Consider the following 20,889-nt stretch of genomic DNA (forward strand, 5'->3'; position numbering starts at 1 on the left):
AAGGGGAATTGCCCTGCGAACATTTTTTTAATTGTCCCCACGGTCTTGTTCATCATGTGGTGTTGGCCTTTTCGTTTCATTTAAGATCCTCATGTGGAAATTACCAGCACTTAGCACTTGGCTCTCACTTTGACACAAGCCCCTAATTATGGGTGGAACTGCTTTTTCTTTCATTTGACCGCAGCAGTATTGGATATCATAACTGCCAGATAATTAAACGTGGAATAAAAAAAAAGACATTGGATTTGAATGAATTATCTGATGAAAGCAGGTTGAGATGGTTACTTACCGTCCTATATTTCTGTTTGAGATTTGGATGAAAGCTTGCCGGTTTAGCTGGGTCTGGGCTGAAGATAGAAAGTGGGTGGCACTCACCCCATATTCTCTCTTTGCATGTCATGTTTCAATTCAGGTTTGCGTTCAACATTGTTTGTTGCAGCCTGAAATAACAGGTTGGATTGTGAGCTGTTTTAAATGGAGTTATCTTTAAATTTTACAAGTGAACGACTCCACACGACACTATCTATATATTTTTCCACTTGTTTACTGTTTTCTCTGTTTCTCCTCTGCTAATTAGCTCCCTCACACACACACATGAACACACAGTTCACACACGATTCAGCCAGTCGATTACACAACACTCTGATTGGCCCCAGCAGCCTCCTAATTAGATCTGCTTCCCTCCTGCCCACTGCTAAGCCTCCTTCCATTTTGTCTCAAGTCCCAGCTAAAGACACACTTACCGAGGTGTAAATTACATTTAAGGTTGAGCTCCAGTTGCCCAAATTAAAAGAGTAAATACTTGAAATTTGTCAGAAAGTAACAGGCCCAGTCTAATGTGCCTATGTTAAATAAGGCAGTGCATCTGAGCAAGCCAGGGGTCTGTATAAGCATCTGGAGCTTCTTACATCTTGGCCATAACCCAGAACTGACTACAGGCTATGCTATCATCAGCTGAGTGAAGCCCCATGGCCGGCAAGGTGCCAACACAAAGCGCCCACATAGAGGACCTCCATGGAGAAAACAAGCTAGGTTATCTTTACCCTGGTCTTGCCTGCAGACCCTGCCTGCTTTATTAGGCGTTGGCAGCATGGGAAAACATGTTCACGCTGGGGAAAAGAGAAGGAAAAAACCTGTCAGCTGGGAGAGTAATATAAAAACATATAGTGGCCGAGCCGTGTCTAGGAAATTCTCACTGCAGGGATTGAGGTAATGGCTGATATTAAAAGTGTCAGCTTCAGCCTTCACCCAGGAGACTGGATCGTGTCTTGAGTAATGGCTTCTTAACAAAACCCCCTTGTTCGATTTGGTAGTGCTCAGTGCAAACATATGACATGAACAGGATCACTAGTCGACCCTACCGGTCTTTTGAAGCGTGTTTTATAAACTGGTCTATGTCTGAGTCTCTATGGGCCTGGTCGGACATCGTTGTCTGGCTCTCTGATGAATAAAGCCTGCCCCCATCCTGGCAGGTCTGATGCAGACTATTTCTGTTTTCAGCTTGAGGATGGATGGTTAGCAGGCATGTTGCTAAAGAAAAGTCCATGTGCTGAGAGAAGTTGTTTTGATAGAACACGATCTATTACGAGTAACAGAACATTGGATTTCCATTGCTGCATCATGCTTATTTCTTTTCCAGTCGAGTTCACCGACATAATTAGAGATAAAGGTTTATTGGTTTTTGACTGACTTGCCCAATGTTGATTTTATTAATGTTGCTTAAAACCTAAGGGGTGTGTGTGTTATATTGAGGATGAATGTCCTTGCATCTTGTATCTGTGTCAGGATTTATTAATCCCCACTGTCAATATATATGTGCATGTGCTCACGAAAAGTATTACTGAACTGAGGGAGACAATAATGTAGCCTCACCCCACCATTGCCTCAGTCCTGGAAGACGTGTGAAAAGACAAGATCATTTGCATTACTCACAACTGTTAACACAGCATTGATGCAATAAAATTCAAGGTCAGATATGTAATAGCCTTCTTATAAAAAAAAAAAAATGCATCATGAAAAAAATGTCCACTGTTTTCCACGATTTACAGCAATGTTTCACCAACATATCAACAAGATTATCTTAAAATCTGCCAAAACCAGTAAGCTGTGGGAATGTTGCACACCTGCCTAAATAATAATTGCCTATTATTGGTTTGAACTGTGAATTGCCACTGAAATCTGTTTACAAAATAGTAGGCCTAAGCTACTTAGCGGTGGAATTAAGATGAAAGTTGAATTGCTGACATGTTTTAGTATAAATACGGTACCCCTCAATTAGATCTTGTATGTCAGTGTAGTTTTGGATCACAGCGTTTCTTACCAAAAAAGCAATTAAAATATCCAGCATTGCAGGAGAGCACGACTTAAACTGAATGTAACTTTATCATATGAGTTGTGGATGTCTTTGCAGGCACACAAGGACGAGGGTGAGTTAAATAAGGTCCTTGGTAAGGCTCGGTTGCAGTGTAGCAGCTGTGGTTTTATGTGGCTACTTATGCACTGCATGGTAATGTTTAGTGGGTATTATGTTAAAAACGTTCTCCGTTTAACATGCTAACGTTTTTCTAATTAGCACTTGAGACAGACTGATGGGTGGGCTAAAGGTCGTTACTTCTGCGGACAATTAGATATCTTAGCTTGGCAATGCTGCGAAATAAAAAGTCCGACATGAACACACATCCCGACCTCCATGTTGAAGGAGCCACGTAATAAATGTTAGCAAAAAGTGCACTGATAATAGTTTGCAAGCTATCGCCAACCCCTTTCTTAAAAACCACCACCAACACCCCGTAATATCTGAAATTTGTCTGCATTGCAAACAGGTTTTGTCAGGGTTCACTCCGAGGTCAAATGACCATGCAGTAGACCAGGAGTCACCAACCTTTTTAAAGCTGAGAGCTACTTCTTGGGTACCATTCAATGCGAAGGGCTTCCAGTGTGAGACACACACACACACATATATATATATATATATATATATATATATATATATATATATATATATATATACACATACACACACATATATATATTCAGTATATATATATATATATATATATATATATATATATATTTGTTTTTTTAATCTGTATATAAAAACCCATTTTATATACAGATAAATCTGGGACAGGCCTTCATATTTACACCAATGCAAGTGTGATTAAAAATAGAAACATGCAGCTTACTGGTGAGTGGTGCTATGGGGAACTATTTTTAGAACAGGCCCACGGGCGACTCATGTGGTCCTTGCGGGTGACCTGATGCCCGCAGGCACCATGTTGGTGACCCCTGCAGTAGACATATTCATTGGCTCCGTTCTGCATAGATGGGAGCTCGACACTGAGGTAAACATGGTAATTTATCACTGTATAGCCAGCAGCCATAAGCAGATGGTGTCTTATGTGGACAATAGAAAGGCAACTCCTCTACTGCAATGGGAATGGAAAAAGTCTGCTTGTATTAGCGGGTTGTCCCCGGGTTTATAAAACCTGCATGCATATGGGTATATGCGCAGTGTGAAATGGATATTTGTGGTGTTGCAGCATCACATTCACGTAATAGCATATGAATGTACTTGCTAATGTCACTTTGAATGTCGGTGAAGTCATTGCTCTTCAAAATTCCAGTTAGCAACTCATAATCCACCCGTGACTTGTAGCTCGGGCAGTTTGTTTGTCTCTGTTCCTTACGTTGTCACTCTGGGAGCCAAGAAAGACATTGACATTGACATAAGATGACTGATAGTTCTCCAAGTGTCTTTTTTCTTTACTTTGAAAATAAGAAACTGTTACCAATTTCGTCCAATTTCCACTGGAATGTAAGGATTGCCAAAGTTATTGCAATTAATCTTGTGTGGAAGATTAATGTGTGCCAGCTGAGAACGTCATAGTGCTGCCAATCCATCTTCTTGTTCAGGGGTGGGCAGCAGGTTTTTCCTGAGGACTGTACGGACTTTGATAAATTAAACAAAGGACCACATTGGACAATTAAATTAAAACTGACGCATACAGTGCTGAATTATGTTAAACAACATGAATTTGGTAGACACGACAGATTGAATTTATTCAGCTGTATGTCTCAATCTGGTGAACAAGTTCAATAACAGTTCAGACTGATTGTAACGTGGACCTTCGCATAGAGATTCGTGACATAACGCTGCTTTTAATTCATTTTTTTGGGAGGTGTGTTCCTTCAGGGACGCTGCAGGCCCAGTTGAGGGTCAGATCTGGGGCTCTGGGCTCCACTAGATATTTCAAAGGATAAGAGCGAACTTTGACCTGCTATTTGTGATAGTGGAAAGTCAAGGGAACACCAAGTTCATACATGGCTTTTGATACATCTTGTGGCACGTCACTGTGAAGCTAGTGTAACGTGCTGGCTGGATTATTTTGCAAAACCATCCTTTTTTTGGGGCTTCTCCAAATAACATGTCAAGAATTGGCCCTGTAGCATAATCTGCCATGTACATAGCGAATATGGAGGACTGGAGAGTAAATGTTTGGTGTCATCGGAGGCAGAAGTCACTGTGGTTTATGGAATTGTATATATTGTGGATAGAAAACAATTGCACAGTTGTTCTCATCGATACATCCTGTTGTTGTTTTTACTTTCACTGGCTGTGTCATGTCTCCCTCTATGTTCTAACACACTATTGATTGTTACTGGCGATCACCCAGAATTGTAAAGATTTTTTACCATTACAAGAGGGACACAATAGTCGTCAGTGGCAGGCTGCAATAAATTGCCGTCGGACTTTGCTTCTTGTCTGTAACACTAAATTTAGGGCTAAAAAAAAAAAAAATCCAAAGGAGACCAGAATAGATTATAGTTCAACAGATCCTCACATGGTTTGTAGCTATCGAGCATTTGCTTGCTTTCAATTTAAGCCCGTGGTGCACTTCTTCAAATCGTTACAGGCTGCAGGTGTTTTTGTTTCAGTGTCTCTTCACAAAAATAGAATGTTCAGAGCACACTGACAGCAAGCAATTTAAGCACGGATGAACGAGTATAACGTCCAAGTTTGGCTTTGTGTATTTCCACGGTGATGAAATCTGGTACATATAAATGTCAGGAAACTTGATTCCCAGCCACATGTCAGTGTCCGTACACCAGCTGGTTGTTTGGTAAGGTGTAAGGCTCACTGACAAGTCCAACTGCCTTTAATTTAAACAGATAATTTACTCCTGCTTTGGTAATTTCCCCTATTAACTGCAGCTACATTGCGGGATATTTTGCCACTCAGTTGGCGTATGATGGTGGAAGAAGTGACGTCAATACACACCCTCTATAGAATAATTTGGAAAGAGTCCCTGCAGCACAGAGAAGAAATACATTTTACCCAAGCTCCCTTAAGTGCCGGCTTTTTAGATTCTGCAGCGGAATTCATTTCACCACACTATACATCACAATATTTTGGCGAAAGTATGCAGTACATATGGCAACATGCTGCGAGACTAGCCAACACAGCGAGCCTGACCCCCTCACCTCCCGAAAAACACACAGATGGCCTCTGATTTATACCTGTTGCTGTCTTAGGAGTGCAGATGAAAAGGTGCATCGTTCACTCGGAGGAATAAAGTTGTTTTCACTCTCTTAAGCAGTCGGCGATTGACAGAGTGAAACGCGGCAGAGAGAGAGGAGTTTCTTTTTGATTGCCTTCCAGCTTTTTTTGGCCTGCTGTGCCGCTCAGGGCCCCATCCCAATCCTAAAATAACTCCTCATACAAAAATGTTCTCCCTCCCTCTGTCTTTCTGATTACCTCTACCTCTCACAAGGTAACTCCAAAACAAAATAGTATGTCGCATGTTTCTCAGGTCCCAAGTGCTGTTTCCAGAGAACACAAGGAAAAACCATTGGAATTTTTAAAACTATCCTCTAAAACTCGAACTTGAATCGTCACCTAAAGCATTCATTTCTCATTTTCTGTTGCAGATAGAAACATGAAATGAAAAAACAAAAAATGCTTCTATATAGAATAAATTGTCTTTGGCCTGCTGTATATATTTTCTTAAATCAGCAATACATAACACAACGTGTAAAATGACATTTTCAAAATCCAGACCTGAAGATAAAACAACCCATAGCCGATGTTCTATCAGGTCGAAATGGCTTGAACCCTTGTATGTGGACACTCCAGGAGTCATATTAGTCATGATGTCATTCCATTCACATGCTATGAATTGGTTGAATGTAATGATGGATCATTGAAAGGGAACAGGAAATTATATTTTTATTGTTTTCAAGACCGTCACCATGTGGATATTTATGTAATTGATATAAGTAGTGCAGTCCCTGCTGTTTGTGGGGTGGGGTCATGGGCTGTGTGACATCACAAAACATCAATGCAGTGCAGTAATCATGTGGTATCATACGACTGGATGCCGCACCCCTCAACCTAGTGCAGTGCCTGTTGTTTGAGTGGCAGAGCCCTCAGACCCTAGACCCTCAGAACCCCCAGACCCTGGACCCTCTTATACCCCAAACTTCAAACTTTGCACTCCACCTCCTGAAGGCGCCAGCAGTGCACATGCCAAGTGTGACGTCAATCGAATGAACCGTTCTTGGGTTAATTGGATCAAAGTCACACAAACAAAGATTTCTTGCTTTTATAGTTTGATAAAGTAGAATTTTCATATCATATTTTGTATTGAATTAACTGTATTTGCTCTTTACATTTGTAAAGTAAATGTAAAGCTGGCATGAAACAGGTCTAATGCTCGCCTTTTTCTTCAACATGTGTGAAGCAGCTGCTGAAGTATCAAGGACATACAGTACACGTGTGAATGTTTTCTAACCTCCCAAAACTGCACCCAAAATGTAGGTTCGCTAATAGATACAAGCCGTCTCCGTTTGCCTTTCGCAAGCCCCACAGTTACAGGACGGAATATCCAAATATATTGGACCAGTCTGCCTTCTATATTACATCTTCCCGTCAAGGTATTTGTCTTCTGCTTTCAGGCACAAACTCATGATGAACTTCAGGAAGTTGGCTCAAAGGCAGTTACATATCTGTAGCACCATGTTATTTACTCTTATCTACATAAGTCACATGTATATGTTTTCTTTGGGAGAATTTATTGTGTCGAGCAGATGTTTGAACTGAACTGTTAAAGGTTCGTCATGGTATGTACACCTCGTGAGATAGTATATGACATACAGCTGGAGGTCGTGAGCCAGACTCGAGCTCATGATGCAGTACGCACCATCACTGAGTCACCAGAAGTCAGTAATAATGTTTTTCTCCAGAGCTGCTGTAACAGTGAGTCAATGTGGAGGTTTTTCTTTTTTTAAGTGTGACAGAGAGTTGCAAAGCTGTCATACTTTAATGTATTTTTAATTCTATATTTCATCGTTATTCCGCAGCATCGGTGGATTTTCACAGGGTTTTCTCTCTATGCGGATGAGAACCAGCGCTGTGTTTTACAAGAAAAGGAGGAGGTTTTTAAAAAAGCCACGGTTTCTCGTGATGTCATTGGGCCGAGGTCGAAATTACTGCCGCACAGACAGCCACAAAACCCTCCTTAGCTTTATATGGTGTGTGGATGCATGTGGGGGGTTGCACAGTTCACAGTTCAGGGGTATAACACTCCCCTGGAAACCCTGTAGAGAGTTACGGCCCATTAGACAGATCCTGTAATCAATACACACCCCATCTTCCCAAAACCCATCATTAACATAGAAGCTGGACAGCTTGCTCCCAGTTTGTCTTCCCAAACCAGGAGTGCTGCTTTCTCCGCTCCAGCTGGTGTGTCTGTTTGTAGGTTGCAATTGGGTCCTGTTTTGGCCTCCTGTGCCACATGTTTTTCTAATTGCTACCATAGTTGAAAGTGTAGTTAAAATGAGGTATTACTCAGCGTCTGGATCTAGATGCCTTCCTGTGGATGTTCTTTTTCTTGTTTATTTGCGCGTCTTTACTCCTGAGCTGTTGATAATATGGGACTCACGGGGGAAGCTTGGTGAAATGGTAGTCAGCAGGTGGAGGGTTATTTGGTATTTTAGGGGTTTGGATCCTTCACACTTTCATAATACAATGAGGTATTGTAATGTTGCAAACATAGATCTAATAAAAAATAAGGGGGTCTGCAAAGTTTAAGCCCAAAAATTAAGATTTCAGAGACTCAAAACCCCCATGATCCTGGGAGGTAGGGAATCATACACCAGATGCACATGAACTAATAGGCCTACACATGTACATCTTAGTTAAAACTTCATATTTTTTAAGGATATGTTGTAATGTCAGCACGTAATTGAATGCAATTTTGGGCTTTTGGAGAAAAACAGCACTTTTTCAAATCCTCTCTCTCTCTCTATTTATCTATGTGTGTGTGTGTGTGTGTGTGTGTGTGTGTGTGTGCAAATTGTGGCTATCATATAAACTTGTTTTTATACAGTTAATATCAACATCTGTCAACATCAACTATCGGTTAAATTGACTGTGAAGTACCAGCATATCTGATATCAGCAAAGATTCCAGTAGTGTGCATCCCTAAAAAATTCCTCAAAGAATTTGAAAATGAACTATAATTTTATCTAAAAGATTATGTCTGAAATACTCTAATCTTCATTTCAAAATTTTAGTCAGTTACTGGAAATCAGCTTGTGACCCTCTTGGGGGCTCTAAACCCAAATTTTGCAACCCCTGTTAGAAGCATTGAGCTGCAAGACTGGGTTTGATTGACACTTATAGAGCAACATTATGAGCAAGCGCCCGTCTCCACCAGTCACACACACACTCACTCACTCAGCAAAGCCACCATATATCATAGCACCCTCCTGCTTAAAGAGCATATGGAAGTTGTTGAGATGTGATCCTTCAGGAGGATGGGGTTTGTGGGGTTTTGGTGTGCACCACGTCTCACAGAGGCAGCTTTACTAGTTGCGGGCACATACCCCCAGATGTAGATATCCTCCACAGAGAGCCTCAGCATGTGGCTCATTAGAAGCTGAATATGGGAGTTTACAGGGCACGGCGGAGTCACAATACAGCATGGCTAGGAGTAATGTACACAGTGTCATGGGTCAGTTGTAGGTTAACAAAATCCCCCCACAGAGCTGAAGTAGCTGTGGCGAATTAAGCTACTACAACTAGTAAAAAAAAAAAAGAAGAAATAACACACACACTGGCTGAACATGCATCTGTGACAGAAGCACCTTCATTTGCTGAAATATAACCCATGTAAGATTTACCACAAAGAGAAAATAAAGGATCAGTCAAACATCGTCAAGCTCCCTTCCGTCTGTTTCGGATTAGTTGGATTCGGAACTGTTAATGAAATCAGCAGACTTTAAGTAACAGAAGTTTAGCTTGTTGACAGCAAAGTCAGCTAGCTTTGCCAAGCCTACAGTGATAGCAGTTGCACTGGCAGCCATGTGGAAATCAAATGCTGTAAAAAGATTAACACTCAACTTGAAATGATTAGCAGTAAGACGCAATTGCATTAAATGCTCAATAGACCAATTCTTACTTCCTCAGTGGATCGGACTCTGCCCAGATGGGAGATGGGAGGTTTGTCTCTCTCCACTGCCTCCCACAATCTGAAACACTTGACCTATTTCATAAAACCTGCCAGGTTCTGTGGTGACTCTGTAAGAGAGGCTCCTGCTGTCATCACAGGAGGTTCACCAGAAGACATGTTCTTGTACTGCCGGCTCTGCAGCTTCCTGCAAGGGGTCATGTTTTTTGGAACGTTTTGAAAGCTAAAGTGCATCAGGTTGTTATGTAAATTAACTTCCTTTTTTGTTATTTGAGCCCTCGGCAAATCCATTCACGCGCATGAACCTCATCAAATTCAGGTAAATGTCTCTGCGTTACACAGTTAATGGAGTTTTATTCTGTGGCAACATTTGTGCTGCATTGGAGGGGATTCCCTTTAGCATGAACACGAGAGACTTACCAATGCAGAGTCAGATACTTCAAGTTCGTTCTCTGCTAACTTGAATGTGGCTAAATCACGTAAGCAAGCAGCAGTTCTTGACTTTTCACTTAATATGAAACCAAATCAAATCAAATTCTGGTCATTCTGCAGTGGTTTTGTGATGCTCAAAGCAATTTATTTTACAGTTGCAGTGGGAACAACAAAGTAAGTTCCTGCAGCAATAACCCTCTCCGGTAACATCGCAATCACATACGCATTCCAGCATGTACCTACAAATGGAACATTCACTTTGCACCCTCATTTTAATTCAAAAGGTGCACTCTTATAACCCAATATTGTACTTTTGAGGAAACGAATGCACCTTTGATGGGATACTCTTCAGAAGCGTACCTGAAAATGTGCTTGTCTCATATAGTACCTCTCTTTTTGATTTTGTGTACAAGCAGTGTTTGCACATCACATCATCATGCTACACCAAAGCAAGCAAATCACAGAGAAATAATGTAAAAAAAAAAAAAAATCATCCGTTTTCTGTACCACTTATTCGTAAAGAGTTGTGGGGGCCGGGGGCTGGAGTCTATCCCAGCTGACATTGGGCGAGAGGCGGGGGAACACCCTGGAGGGGTCACCAGTCCGGCTCAGGGCCATCAGGAGCAATTGGGGGTTCAGTATCTTGCTCAAGGATACTTGGACATGGTCACCGGGGAAGGTGAGGATCTAACCAGCGACCGTTTGGTTGTTAGACGGCCACTAGACCTCTGAGCCATGCCGCCCCATGTAAAAAAACAAAACAAAACAATAATATTTTAGCTTTCGGTCATTTTTACTCTGACTTCTTTTGTCATAGTACTGCTGTTTAAAATTTCCCTTAATTTAGCCTTTTGACGTTTCATTTCAAATCTTTTGATATGCGCTTAGCCTCAAAATCTCATAAAAACGCATAATGGGTTTTCATATCAGTATTTTTAAAAAGTCTGGTAAGCGTCTGGTAGCTTTGTGTAAAGTGAAACGATTTCCCTCCAGGTTCGGATTATAGCAGATATTGGTTTCAAATTGCCCCATGTTGAATGAGAGGACTGTAAAGTTTTGATGTGTTGTATTACTGTGAGCCAGAGAGAGAAGGGAAGCTCTTGTGGCTGTAATGTCCTGGAAACGAGCTCTATGTTGGAAATGAGAGTCTAGTTGGGGGGGGCTATCTAATTTTCCTTATAAATACACACAGAGCTTGGACCAGGTAGCCCACTGGAGACATTATGAACAATACTTGCCTCTAAAAACACCCCTGGGTTGCCTTAATCTTAAAAGACGATTTCACTGTGATTTCCTTCAAATCCAAGCAGGCAGTTTATTTTATTGGAAAATTGTTCATGTGACCCCCTAGTGACTGAGCGCTATTTGTAGAAGCTGTCAGGAATTCCTTTAGAGATGTTACTCCTGCAGTAAAAACCTCCCTAAACTTTCCTGATGAGTATTATCATGAAGCTTCAGAGGACTGGACTAAGGCTTTATTGTGAAGTCCAGCATGTTGTAGCTAAGCAGAGAAAACGCCGGATTCGTATTATTAATGTGCTTTCTTCCTGATTTGTCTGGATCAGCATGTTTGCTTGGAAGGTCCAGAGCTCCCAACAACAATCTTAATAGTCTCTTTTCAGATGACTGGATCTGGACACAACCTCCGCAAACTTGGCTAGTCGTTCTCAGTCATAATTAAGGCTGAAGTGGCAATGCCAGGAATGCTTGCCATTTCTCCTCTTTTATTTCAGATGGATTCTCAATTTATTACTCTCGCAAAGTAATAATGACTTCACATATTTGTGAAATGGATGGAATGTGTGGCAATTAGTTTTAATGATGTGCAAGACAAATCTGCACGACAGCAATTACCGCGACAATGTGCTCAACAGCCCAGAGGCAGGGCCCAGAGACAACGCAGACAGGCAGCGACACTGGATGTCAAGGTCGTGCATGCCGGGCACATGTGACCAGAGTCTCTGACCTGTCCACTCGATTGTCAGTTCAGACGACGTGTTTGTCTGCGGCAACTTCTGTTCCCCGCCAGTTTATTGGGTTAGTTTCGGTGTCTCATTTTAATCTTATTTGAAGAATGCACTTTCACACGTTACTGAAGCTCTCCCGCAGCAGCATAATGTCACTGGAATCTGTGGCCTATTTGATCCAATGTTCGGCCCCCAAAAACTTGAGGTTAAACAGACCTCGGACAAGACGGTGGCACCCAGCCAGCTCATACTTAAGTTAGATGATGTATTTAACTCCTAGCCAAACAGAGCCCAGGCTATTTTATCCCATGATGGAAAATTCAGATCACATACCAAGTTATACAAATGTACGACCACATTTCTCTCAATGTGTACACTTCATCAAAAAAAGGGGCTAGATTTTCCTCCGAGTAGTTAAAACAAAATGCTCGAGTGAATCAGTTTGGTCTAAATAAAATTTGCCTCACCACAAGACACAAGAGAGGGGTGATTGTGTGATATTTAATCCTCAGTTTGTTAGTTTTTCTCATCACACCACAGCCTGACAGCGCTTAATATGCTGGTCTTTCGATTAACATTCATCATGAGAAAACTAAAACACAGCATGCATGGAAATACAGTGCCGTCATGTTTCCTTCCGTCACTTCAGTTTTGGAACAGCGTTTTTTGGGAGGTGGGGGGGGGGGGGGTGGGGGCTTTCACTCAAGAATAAAAGAAATATGAAGAGGCCCCAGAGTAGGAGCAGTATCGCTGTAACAGGAGCTGTGCAGCAGGTAGACCACTGTTTGCGCCCAGTGGGGCCCTTTCAACTGCCAGCACTCCTTACTGCCAAGAGCTGTGGCAGCGTTCCTGCCTGCGATCTGTCAGTGTCCACAGCATCTGTGTCAATAGCATTCCATAGGCCTGTTGACAGAGTGCTGCTGTTTGCCTTTGCCACCCTGGACCAGTGGTCTGATTTACTGTTTAAAGGACAATGTCGTAAATCCTCAAGGAAGTGTCATCCTTTACATACATGTGTGTCACAAGATTGAGGACTTGTTTACTTTACAATGCGAGCCATGGGTCTTTCAGTCCTCGAGATATCTGGAGTCCGATGAGAGGATGTGGGAGCGGGCTGCTGGAGTGACACAGATTATTTTTCCATGACCACAAAATGACCTAAGAGATGTGTACTTACAGACTATTGATAAATATTATGTGCGCATTTATCTCTTTAGTACAGTAAGCCCTTTCAGACGTAGTTTGTTTTTCAAATAAAAGATACAGCTCTACAGAGCATTTCTTTGATGAAGTGTCAGCTATTTGGAGTTGGCCCTCCACTTTTTCCCATTTGCTCATTTTTCATGACCTCTCGCTGTTATGACTTTTTTAAGCTGCCTGCGTTCCAGCGAAGGCGTACACATTGGATTCTAGATCAGTGACGAAAGGAAATCACTCTGCAGAAATGCCCTAAACCGAGCCATGAACCTTGAGTCCAGATTTAACCCTCGCGAGAAACTGGATAAGGATTTAATGTCAGTGATCATATACACTCAAACTTAACACGAGAAATTGAACATGACAGCCCCTCCAGGCTCTCTACTGCATAAAAAGCACAAAAAATGGTTGAGAAGTTAAACTAATGGCCCCTTGATTGAATCAATTTAAAGTGAGCCCCAGTGCTGAAATCAGGACAAACCATTCTACTACTGCTCCCTCATACAAAGGGGGTGGGGGGATGGGGGGGCATGTGTACTAACATGACTTGCTAAAGACTTGATCTCCATCTGTGCTTTTTCTTCAGCTGACTGCCAGCCCCCCTGCCAGAACCGTGGCTCCTGCAGCCGGCCACATACCTGTGTGTGTCGCTCAGGCTTCCAGGGCCCCCGCTGTGAGGAGGTGGCACCAGAGCAGGTGTACATCCGTGACAGAGGCGCCCTGAGGCGTGTTCAGCCCGGCACCAACCCTTTCCAAAGAGACCAACCACGGAGACGGCCTTCAGAGAAGCAGGACACTGATACCACCAAGGTCCAGACCCCACGACCTGCGACCACCAGAAAGCCGGCCTACACTGTGTAAGTGATGCAGCTGTGCCGCTAACTCTTCTTATTATAGCCAGAAAGGACCCACCAGCATGCCAAACAAGGACTGGTCAAATTTCTTTAGGGAAAAGTCACTTAAAACCACCCAGTCACAGTAGCAAATGGTCAATAGTAGTTGCTATGCTAGCTTTGCAGCTACGAGCTACACAAGTAAAGCTGTTGAGTAACCTCAACAACAAACTTAATACTTTATCTCTGTTTGACATTTTCTCTCTATTGTTAGTTTATTTTTAGGATTGGATATTCATTCTATAAGAAGTTACTGAAGTTAAAATAGCCAAACACAGCTAGCTATCTTGCTAACTAAATAGATAACGACTATAATGTTAGCAACATAGTTAGCTCTCTCCAGCTGTACATTTTAGCACAGGTGATTGTGGTGTTAAACAAATACTTAACAATTTATATTACTGAATCTGACTTTAATACAGCTAGTTTATTTTTGGTTGCTTATGTAATGTTAGCTTAGTTTCAATACTTTAAATGACAGAAGTCAGCTGATACATTGACCGTCTGTGCTTTGTTTCATTTCATTTAGAAAAAGCAAATTTTCTGAGGTCGTCTGTTTGTGTGACGCTATATCTCACCCTTTTTTGATGCCCATGCTATTGAGGAGTATAAAGTTTGCTATACCTCAATATCTGTATGCTGCGGTTTTTCAGTGACAGTAAACTAACAGTACCATCATACAGCAGGCTCACCAGACCCTATTATACATTTAGGAAAGATCTTAAACAAACAGTAGTTCAATACAATCACGTTCAGCGCTACTTGTGTTTACTGCTGCGATAAGCCAGACTCAATGCATGGATTCGCATTTTAAAACATAAATGCTCACTAAATAAAACAAATATCCAGTGAAACAAGTAAACATTTGCTGCCAAACCTGAAAGCATTAAAGCAAATCTGTTAAATGAAGGAAAATATAAGTTTCCAGACATAAGTATGCTATTTGCACTATGAAAATAGAGTAGGATGATTATATTTTCTTAGGCTTTGAATGTTTGTTCTTTGATTTATTGGAATGACTGTGACTATAATGCATCCAACTAATAATTACTCAGCCAAATGCTGTTGAATGTACATTCAATGAATTCTCCAAAGAGTGCTAATCAGACTGGCCTATTAGTTTCTTGGCTTGAATGTATGACTGTTTTAGTGGAAATAATATTTTTGGTCTGATAAATCACTCTACCATGGCTGGATCTATTCTTGATCTAGGATGTTGAAGGAGTAATTGTTTCTGGGAATACTTTTTTGTTCAGGTTCAGATTTATCTTGTCAGATTGTTCTGAATTTTGGACCCAAAACTATTGCTTCTTTGGTCAGTTTGACTGCCATAATTTGTTTTGGCTAGTTTGTTGTCTTGGTATTTTTTCTTCAACCTTATATATTCCCAATTACAGCTGACTTTTATGCTGCTTCTCATGCATTGCTTCCACACACAGACATCTGGGGTTGGTAATGTCATACAATTTCCCCAAGGCTAATTTTATGTATTTTTTTGACACCTAGACGTGTGGAATATCCACTCGGATCACCTCATAGATGCAGAGATAGTGAAAAGCCTGTTACTCAGCTTACTGGTAGCCTGTAGTGTTTTTATGGAGTTGCGCGTGTGAAAACGAAGCCTCATGCTAAGGCCTGAAACACGCTGGGTTTTTCTGCGACACATGATTGGAGTGTCGGTTGCGGTTGTCAGTATTCATCAAATCAATTGGGAGCAGCGAAACTGTTAGTCAGGAGATTTCTATTTTTAGCACGGCTGGTCTATTTTTATTTTTCTGTTTTCACAATGACATGTTCCTCCAGACATTAGTAAAAGCAGAAATTCCACACAACCGACTCAATTTGTGCTGCGGGGAAGCCAGAACAAACAGAGCCGGGGGGAGCAGTTAAAAAAACAACAACTTTATGTTGATGTTGCGCGTTGTGGACAGCCGCAGTGTACCTCAGGTGTGACAGTGAGCTTCTCATGTCATTTTGTGCTTCCGCTGGTGTTATGGATTATGCTGGCGTCGCTATCTATATGGTAGCTCAATTAAATTTTGCTAAATAGTTTGGCAGCTGGCTCATGAAAGAATATTTGCACATCCTTCTTCCCAAAACAATGATCTTGGAGTCATAGTAAATCTTATCAATTCAAGCCGTCTGCACAGTTGTTTTGCATATGTTCCCTTTGTTCTTGGCTCACACATTTTTGTGTCCTGAGTCATAGATCTGGGAGAAATAGAAATGAGGCTGCAGATTGAACACTGTAGGAAACAGACAGTGGTCCTGAGTCACACGTGCCCCGCATGTGACTGTTCACTCTTGTCACTGTGCTGAAGCTGACTAACTGTAAGAAATGCTGTTGAGTTCAACCTGAGGAATTTCCATTTTCTTGATTTTTTTGTTTCAAGTGTACAGCTCACACTAATTCAGTCATTAATAGGTGTAATTTAGTAAACTTCTTCAAAATGGCAGAATGAAAATATCTGCCAAAATTCGTAATTGTCTTTATTTAAACTTTAATCCAGCAGTCATTAGAGTACTCTCTTCATTGGTACTTCCAGTAAGCTTTAGCGAGTGCTTGCGTAATGCACATTGAGGCTCAGGACTGCAGCAAATGTTCTGCTTTTTCTTGGTCCAGAATCATCTATAAGGGGTGGAACAGTGTTCCCCCTTGAGTAGTGGTGGATGCAGAGCTTGGTTTCATATATCAGGCTGAAGTTCCACTCTCCTAAAGCCAGGAAAGCACGAGCAACATGAGGTCACAGAATGAGATAGCGAGACAGCACCAGTGCCAAGGCTCAATTAAGGAGTAGGAAGAGGAGTGGGGCGGACAGACGCTCGGGTTCACATAGATCACATTGGAGTGGACTTCTACTTATAACCCCAGGAAGAAACGTCCTCCCTCTACATGCAGCACCCAGCTAGTTTCCTTTAATTTCTTCCTACCAGTGAAGGTGTGAGGTATTATATATGTCTGTCTTGGATCGGATTTGGCTTTTTATGTCAGCAGCACCCTGTTATTGACCCAGCTTGTCAAGTAACGCCAAGAACAAGAAATAGTTTGGGGAAGGAATGAGACAGACAAGCAGGGAGAGACCAAAAAATGACACTAAGTGAAAACAACAATCGTAGGGAGAAAGTGATCTGTCTAGCTGAAGAAGGTAAGGTGACTGTGTAGGCCAGCGTGTAGTCTAGAAGACATACTTGGCCTCACTTTGCACTGTCGAGTCAGCTCTGTTTCAGGGATTTGAAACCCCACTGTGTGCACATGTCAGCAGGCGGCAGACAGGGAAAGTGTAGTGTCTGCGGTCGACTTTAAGAGGTTTGTCAACAACTCAGTGAAGATGATGCTCAACTCAGTTTCCAACAGGCAAGCATGAAAACTCATGTGCCTCGATTTTTTTTTTTTTTTTTGGTCCATCGAGCTTTAGTGAACTGTTCACCCGATAAGGGAACACGCAGGATTTCTAGAGTCACTATTAGGGTGTTTAAATGATTACTTTACATAAACACATGACTAATATTTGAGAATGAATTTAAAAAAAAAGAATATCCAGACCCAAATATGTAGTGAGCTGCCCATTCAGCAGCTGTTTCTCAATCCTAATCAGACCAATGATTCACAGCGGAACCCAGCGCTTTATGGTTGTCTGAACTAATTTTAACATCATTAGCTCTCATCTTGGTAGTTTCCATACTGTGGTTCTCTATAAATCCAGAATGCTAAACAACATTTTCTATTTTTTTTCCCCCTCCAGGAATGGAAGATTGGTTTACAATTCTCACAAGCGGAGTGGGGTCAAGGTTACTTTTTTTTTTTACAACTGTGTGCTGTTACAGCATTCTTTAGAGTGGTGGGAAATATTCCAGAAAGTAAGGAGGTATTAACAATCTCAAGGACAATATCTACCAAGCAGCTGAAAACTTTTAGAGTAACTTAATAGGTAGCGGGTCAAGGGCACATGTTGCACAACACAACTGGAGTTCTGCAACATGTGCCTCTTGTAGTTCACTACATTATTACTGTATGAAAATCTCCAAAAGTGCTACTGAATGGATGTTGTGCTAAAGTGTATTTTATTTACAAACCGTCTTTAATTCGCTCACTTTCTCTCTGAGTCAGTCTATTGAAAAAAGCTTGCATGCCACTATACAATAGGTATATCCTATATGGAGCTTTACAGTGCGTGCTACACCCAGCTATCGTGAAAGACATGTTTCTGTCAGCACAAGATCCTGTAGGTCACAACTGGTGTGCCAGCTCCCAGTAGGAAGGTCAGGGCCAGTAGTGAACACTCCTGGCAAACCTGGAAGTGTGATAACCCATAGACGACATATTCAGCACCTCCCATGAGACCTTTGTATCAACTCCACACCCCCATCAGTCCTCTGCAGGAAACAGAGCAGGGCAAAGCAGGATGTGAGTACAGTAAAGGTCGTCTCTCCCTGGTCCATAACATAATCAGAGTGAAAAAAGCGGGCTAACAGCACCTACCTGGACAACACAGCTATGGAGATAATGGGTCTTAGAGCTGATGATAAATAAATAAACTCATCAGCTGCAGAGATATTAACTTTAATCAACAAATCCAGTACCATTTTACATTAAATGCAGTTCTTTTTCACAGTGCTGTCAGTTACTTTGATTTAACTACAGCAGGTCACAATAGCCTACAAGTGCATTATGCCTTCCACTCACAAATATATATCTTGAGGTCATGAATATATATATTTTTCTCCACTGCATTACTTCTTTTGGACTACAGCTGGACAGACAAAACACGGATTATACCGGACATCGCATCTGAGTGCTTGTAAACTGATGTTTTTGGACCGTTTTCCAGCTGTTGGCCATCAGCCGCCTATAGCATCAACCTAAATATACATGGTTGGCTCTGTTTTCATTTCGAAGTCACAAAGCAGTGATAAACGAGGGAGAAGAAATGTCTTTTGAGAGAGCTCGGAACAACAATTTGTGAGTGCTTGAATGGCAAAGTACTCTTTTTGTGACTATTGCTGCCCTCACGTTTTGTGAACACAGATATGTTCACAAAGTAAGGTATCTGGTGAAACAATGCATAGATTTGTTATACAATAAGGTGCCCTGAGTGAGCATTTCAACTGGACCAGAAGAGAAAGTTGGATCTGTGTTTCCCAATTTCACAGCTGGTTTGTTATTTGAAATGTTTCAAAATTAAATTTGGATTCATCAGTATCTTGGCCCAATGCTTAGAAAAGCAAATTGCTGTGAAAAATGTAGCAAAATTACTCCAGTGATGATTACAAATTTGGTCACACCCAGTAAAGTCTTGAGATGTTGAAGAAAAGCTGAAACGCCCAGTTACCTGAATGACCGTTAAGAGGTTGATGAGTGTCTCTCCGTGAACTGTTGTGCTTTTATCTGCCCCACCGTTCGCCTGGTGACTAATAGGCCTGGTGGTTGTGTGGGTTGTTGATTCAAGGCTTTGCACATAACCACACAGCCATTTCTCAGAGGAAACTGTGGTCATAGTGGGAGTTCTCCATGTTAATCATGGATCACTGGGTGCTTTCACTCCGACTCTAGACAAACCGCACCAGCAGCACAGACGGGGGCTGCTGTCAAAATCCTGTGGAGCACCTCGGCACCTGTATGGAAATATTGTTTTACTGTCATTACTAGCCTTCTTGGGACAGTAGTTTGTGATCAGAAGAATTTCAACTTGGAGACACAAAGCTTCAATGGAATAAAATGTTATCGCGTTATAACATTGCTCATAACTGCACTTTTCTGACAGAAGTCCTTGGGGCAAAATTAGTCTTCTGTAAGTGTAGCACGGTATCTTGTGAAAATCTCATGTTATCACTTGTAAGTCTTAACAGGCATTCATAAAATGTGTGGACTGTGACCAATAACACTAAGGAATACAACTGGGTACCAAAAAAAGCCTTGTACTTGTGCATCACATCCCAAATAGCCGTCCAAATGCTTCTGTAGGCGATGGTAGGTTCTATGCCTCCTTAGAGTTTCTTTCTGCTTTTCCAACAATCACGGCTGAAACAAAGCATATTGTTTCTGAGCTAGGGCTACTAAATGTCGACGTTTACGTAAGCTCAGATAAATATAATGCTGAAAAGAGCTCAGATCAGAGGAGGAGATGTGTGGAAATGAGCATATGGAGACGTATAGGAGGAAATGTGATGCAGTGACATTTGCATGTTCTTGAGACTTTATCTAAACATTCAAAAAATGGAAAAGTGTTCTTACTCTACCACCTGAAAGAGGAACAAAGGACCAAAGAGGAACACGTCCAGAATAATTCTCTTGTCTCCCCACTGCCAAAGTAGATGAGGCCTGCAGATGGGGAGTTGGGCAAAGGTCGAGGGGTAAACAGGGTAGCTCCCACTGGCTGTACGTGCTGCTCTCTATAGGCTCTATCTGCCCTCTTATATAGAGTTGCGTGGGTAGAGTGGCCATGAACTTGAATGGGGTCAAGTTAATTGTCTCTCTTCGTGTGGACTGCAGGCGGTTTTGTCTTGCATGCTGATGCTACAAACCTGACCTTTGCCCTGATCTCACTCCCCTGTGAGCATTTTCACTTGTGATATGAATGGGACACGGCTTTCCGGAGCACGGCTGGACGTCCTCTGCCATGCTTTTGTGGCATGTGTGTGTTTGAGGGGGATATTGTGTGCATCTGCTACTGTGGGTGTAAAATCAAAATGGCGTGACTGCAGACTCAGCTGTGGAGGCCACCCTGTCCTCAGGTGACCTCTTCGTTGTTTCATTTTTGTGTAACATGCATGTGGAAGTCAGCTTAAATGTACTTTCAATTTTTGAACTTGTGGACTGTTACCTCACAATAATATTGACTATGCCAGGCTAGGAGTAGCTGGTGTGTTTCTGTCTACTAAGTGTCCCATGAGTCTTTGGCTTCCTGCTAGGCCAGTGGGAACAAAGGA

General features: G+C 41.8%; 1 protein-coding gene across 2 annotated transcripts in view; it reads left to right on the forward strand.

Moving 5' to 3' along the window:
• LOC147246677 (latent-transforming growth factor beta-binding protein 2-like) overlaps window positions 1-20,889 on the forward strand; it is an 89,499-nt gene that overhangs the window by 4,047 nt on the left and 64,563 nt on the right. For both annotated transcript variants that reach the window (XM_086181939.1, XM_086181940.1), the window contains one exon: window positions 13,656-13,926. In XM_086181939.1, the coding sequence (XP_086038065.1) occupies window positions 13,656-13,926 (271 nt within the window). The remainder of the gene's footprint in view (window positions 1-13,655; window positions 13,927-20,889) is intronic.

The sequence above is a fragment of the Aulostomus chinensis genome, chromosome 17 (genome assembly GCF_037954235.1).
Source record: "Aulostomus chinensis isolate RoL2024-O1b breed Wild chromosome 17, RoL_Achi_v1.0, whole genome shotgun sequence".
NCBI classification, from domain to species: domain Eukaryota; kingdom Metazoa; phylum Chordata; class Actinopteri; order Syngnathiformes; family Aulostomidae; genus Aulostomus; species Aulostomus chinensis.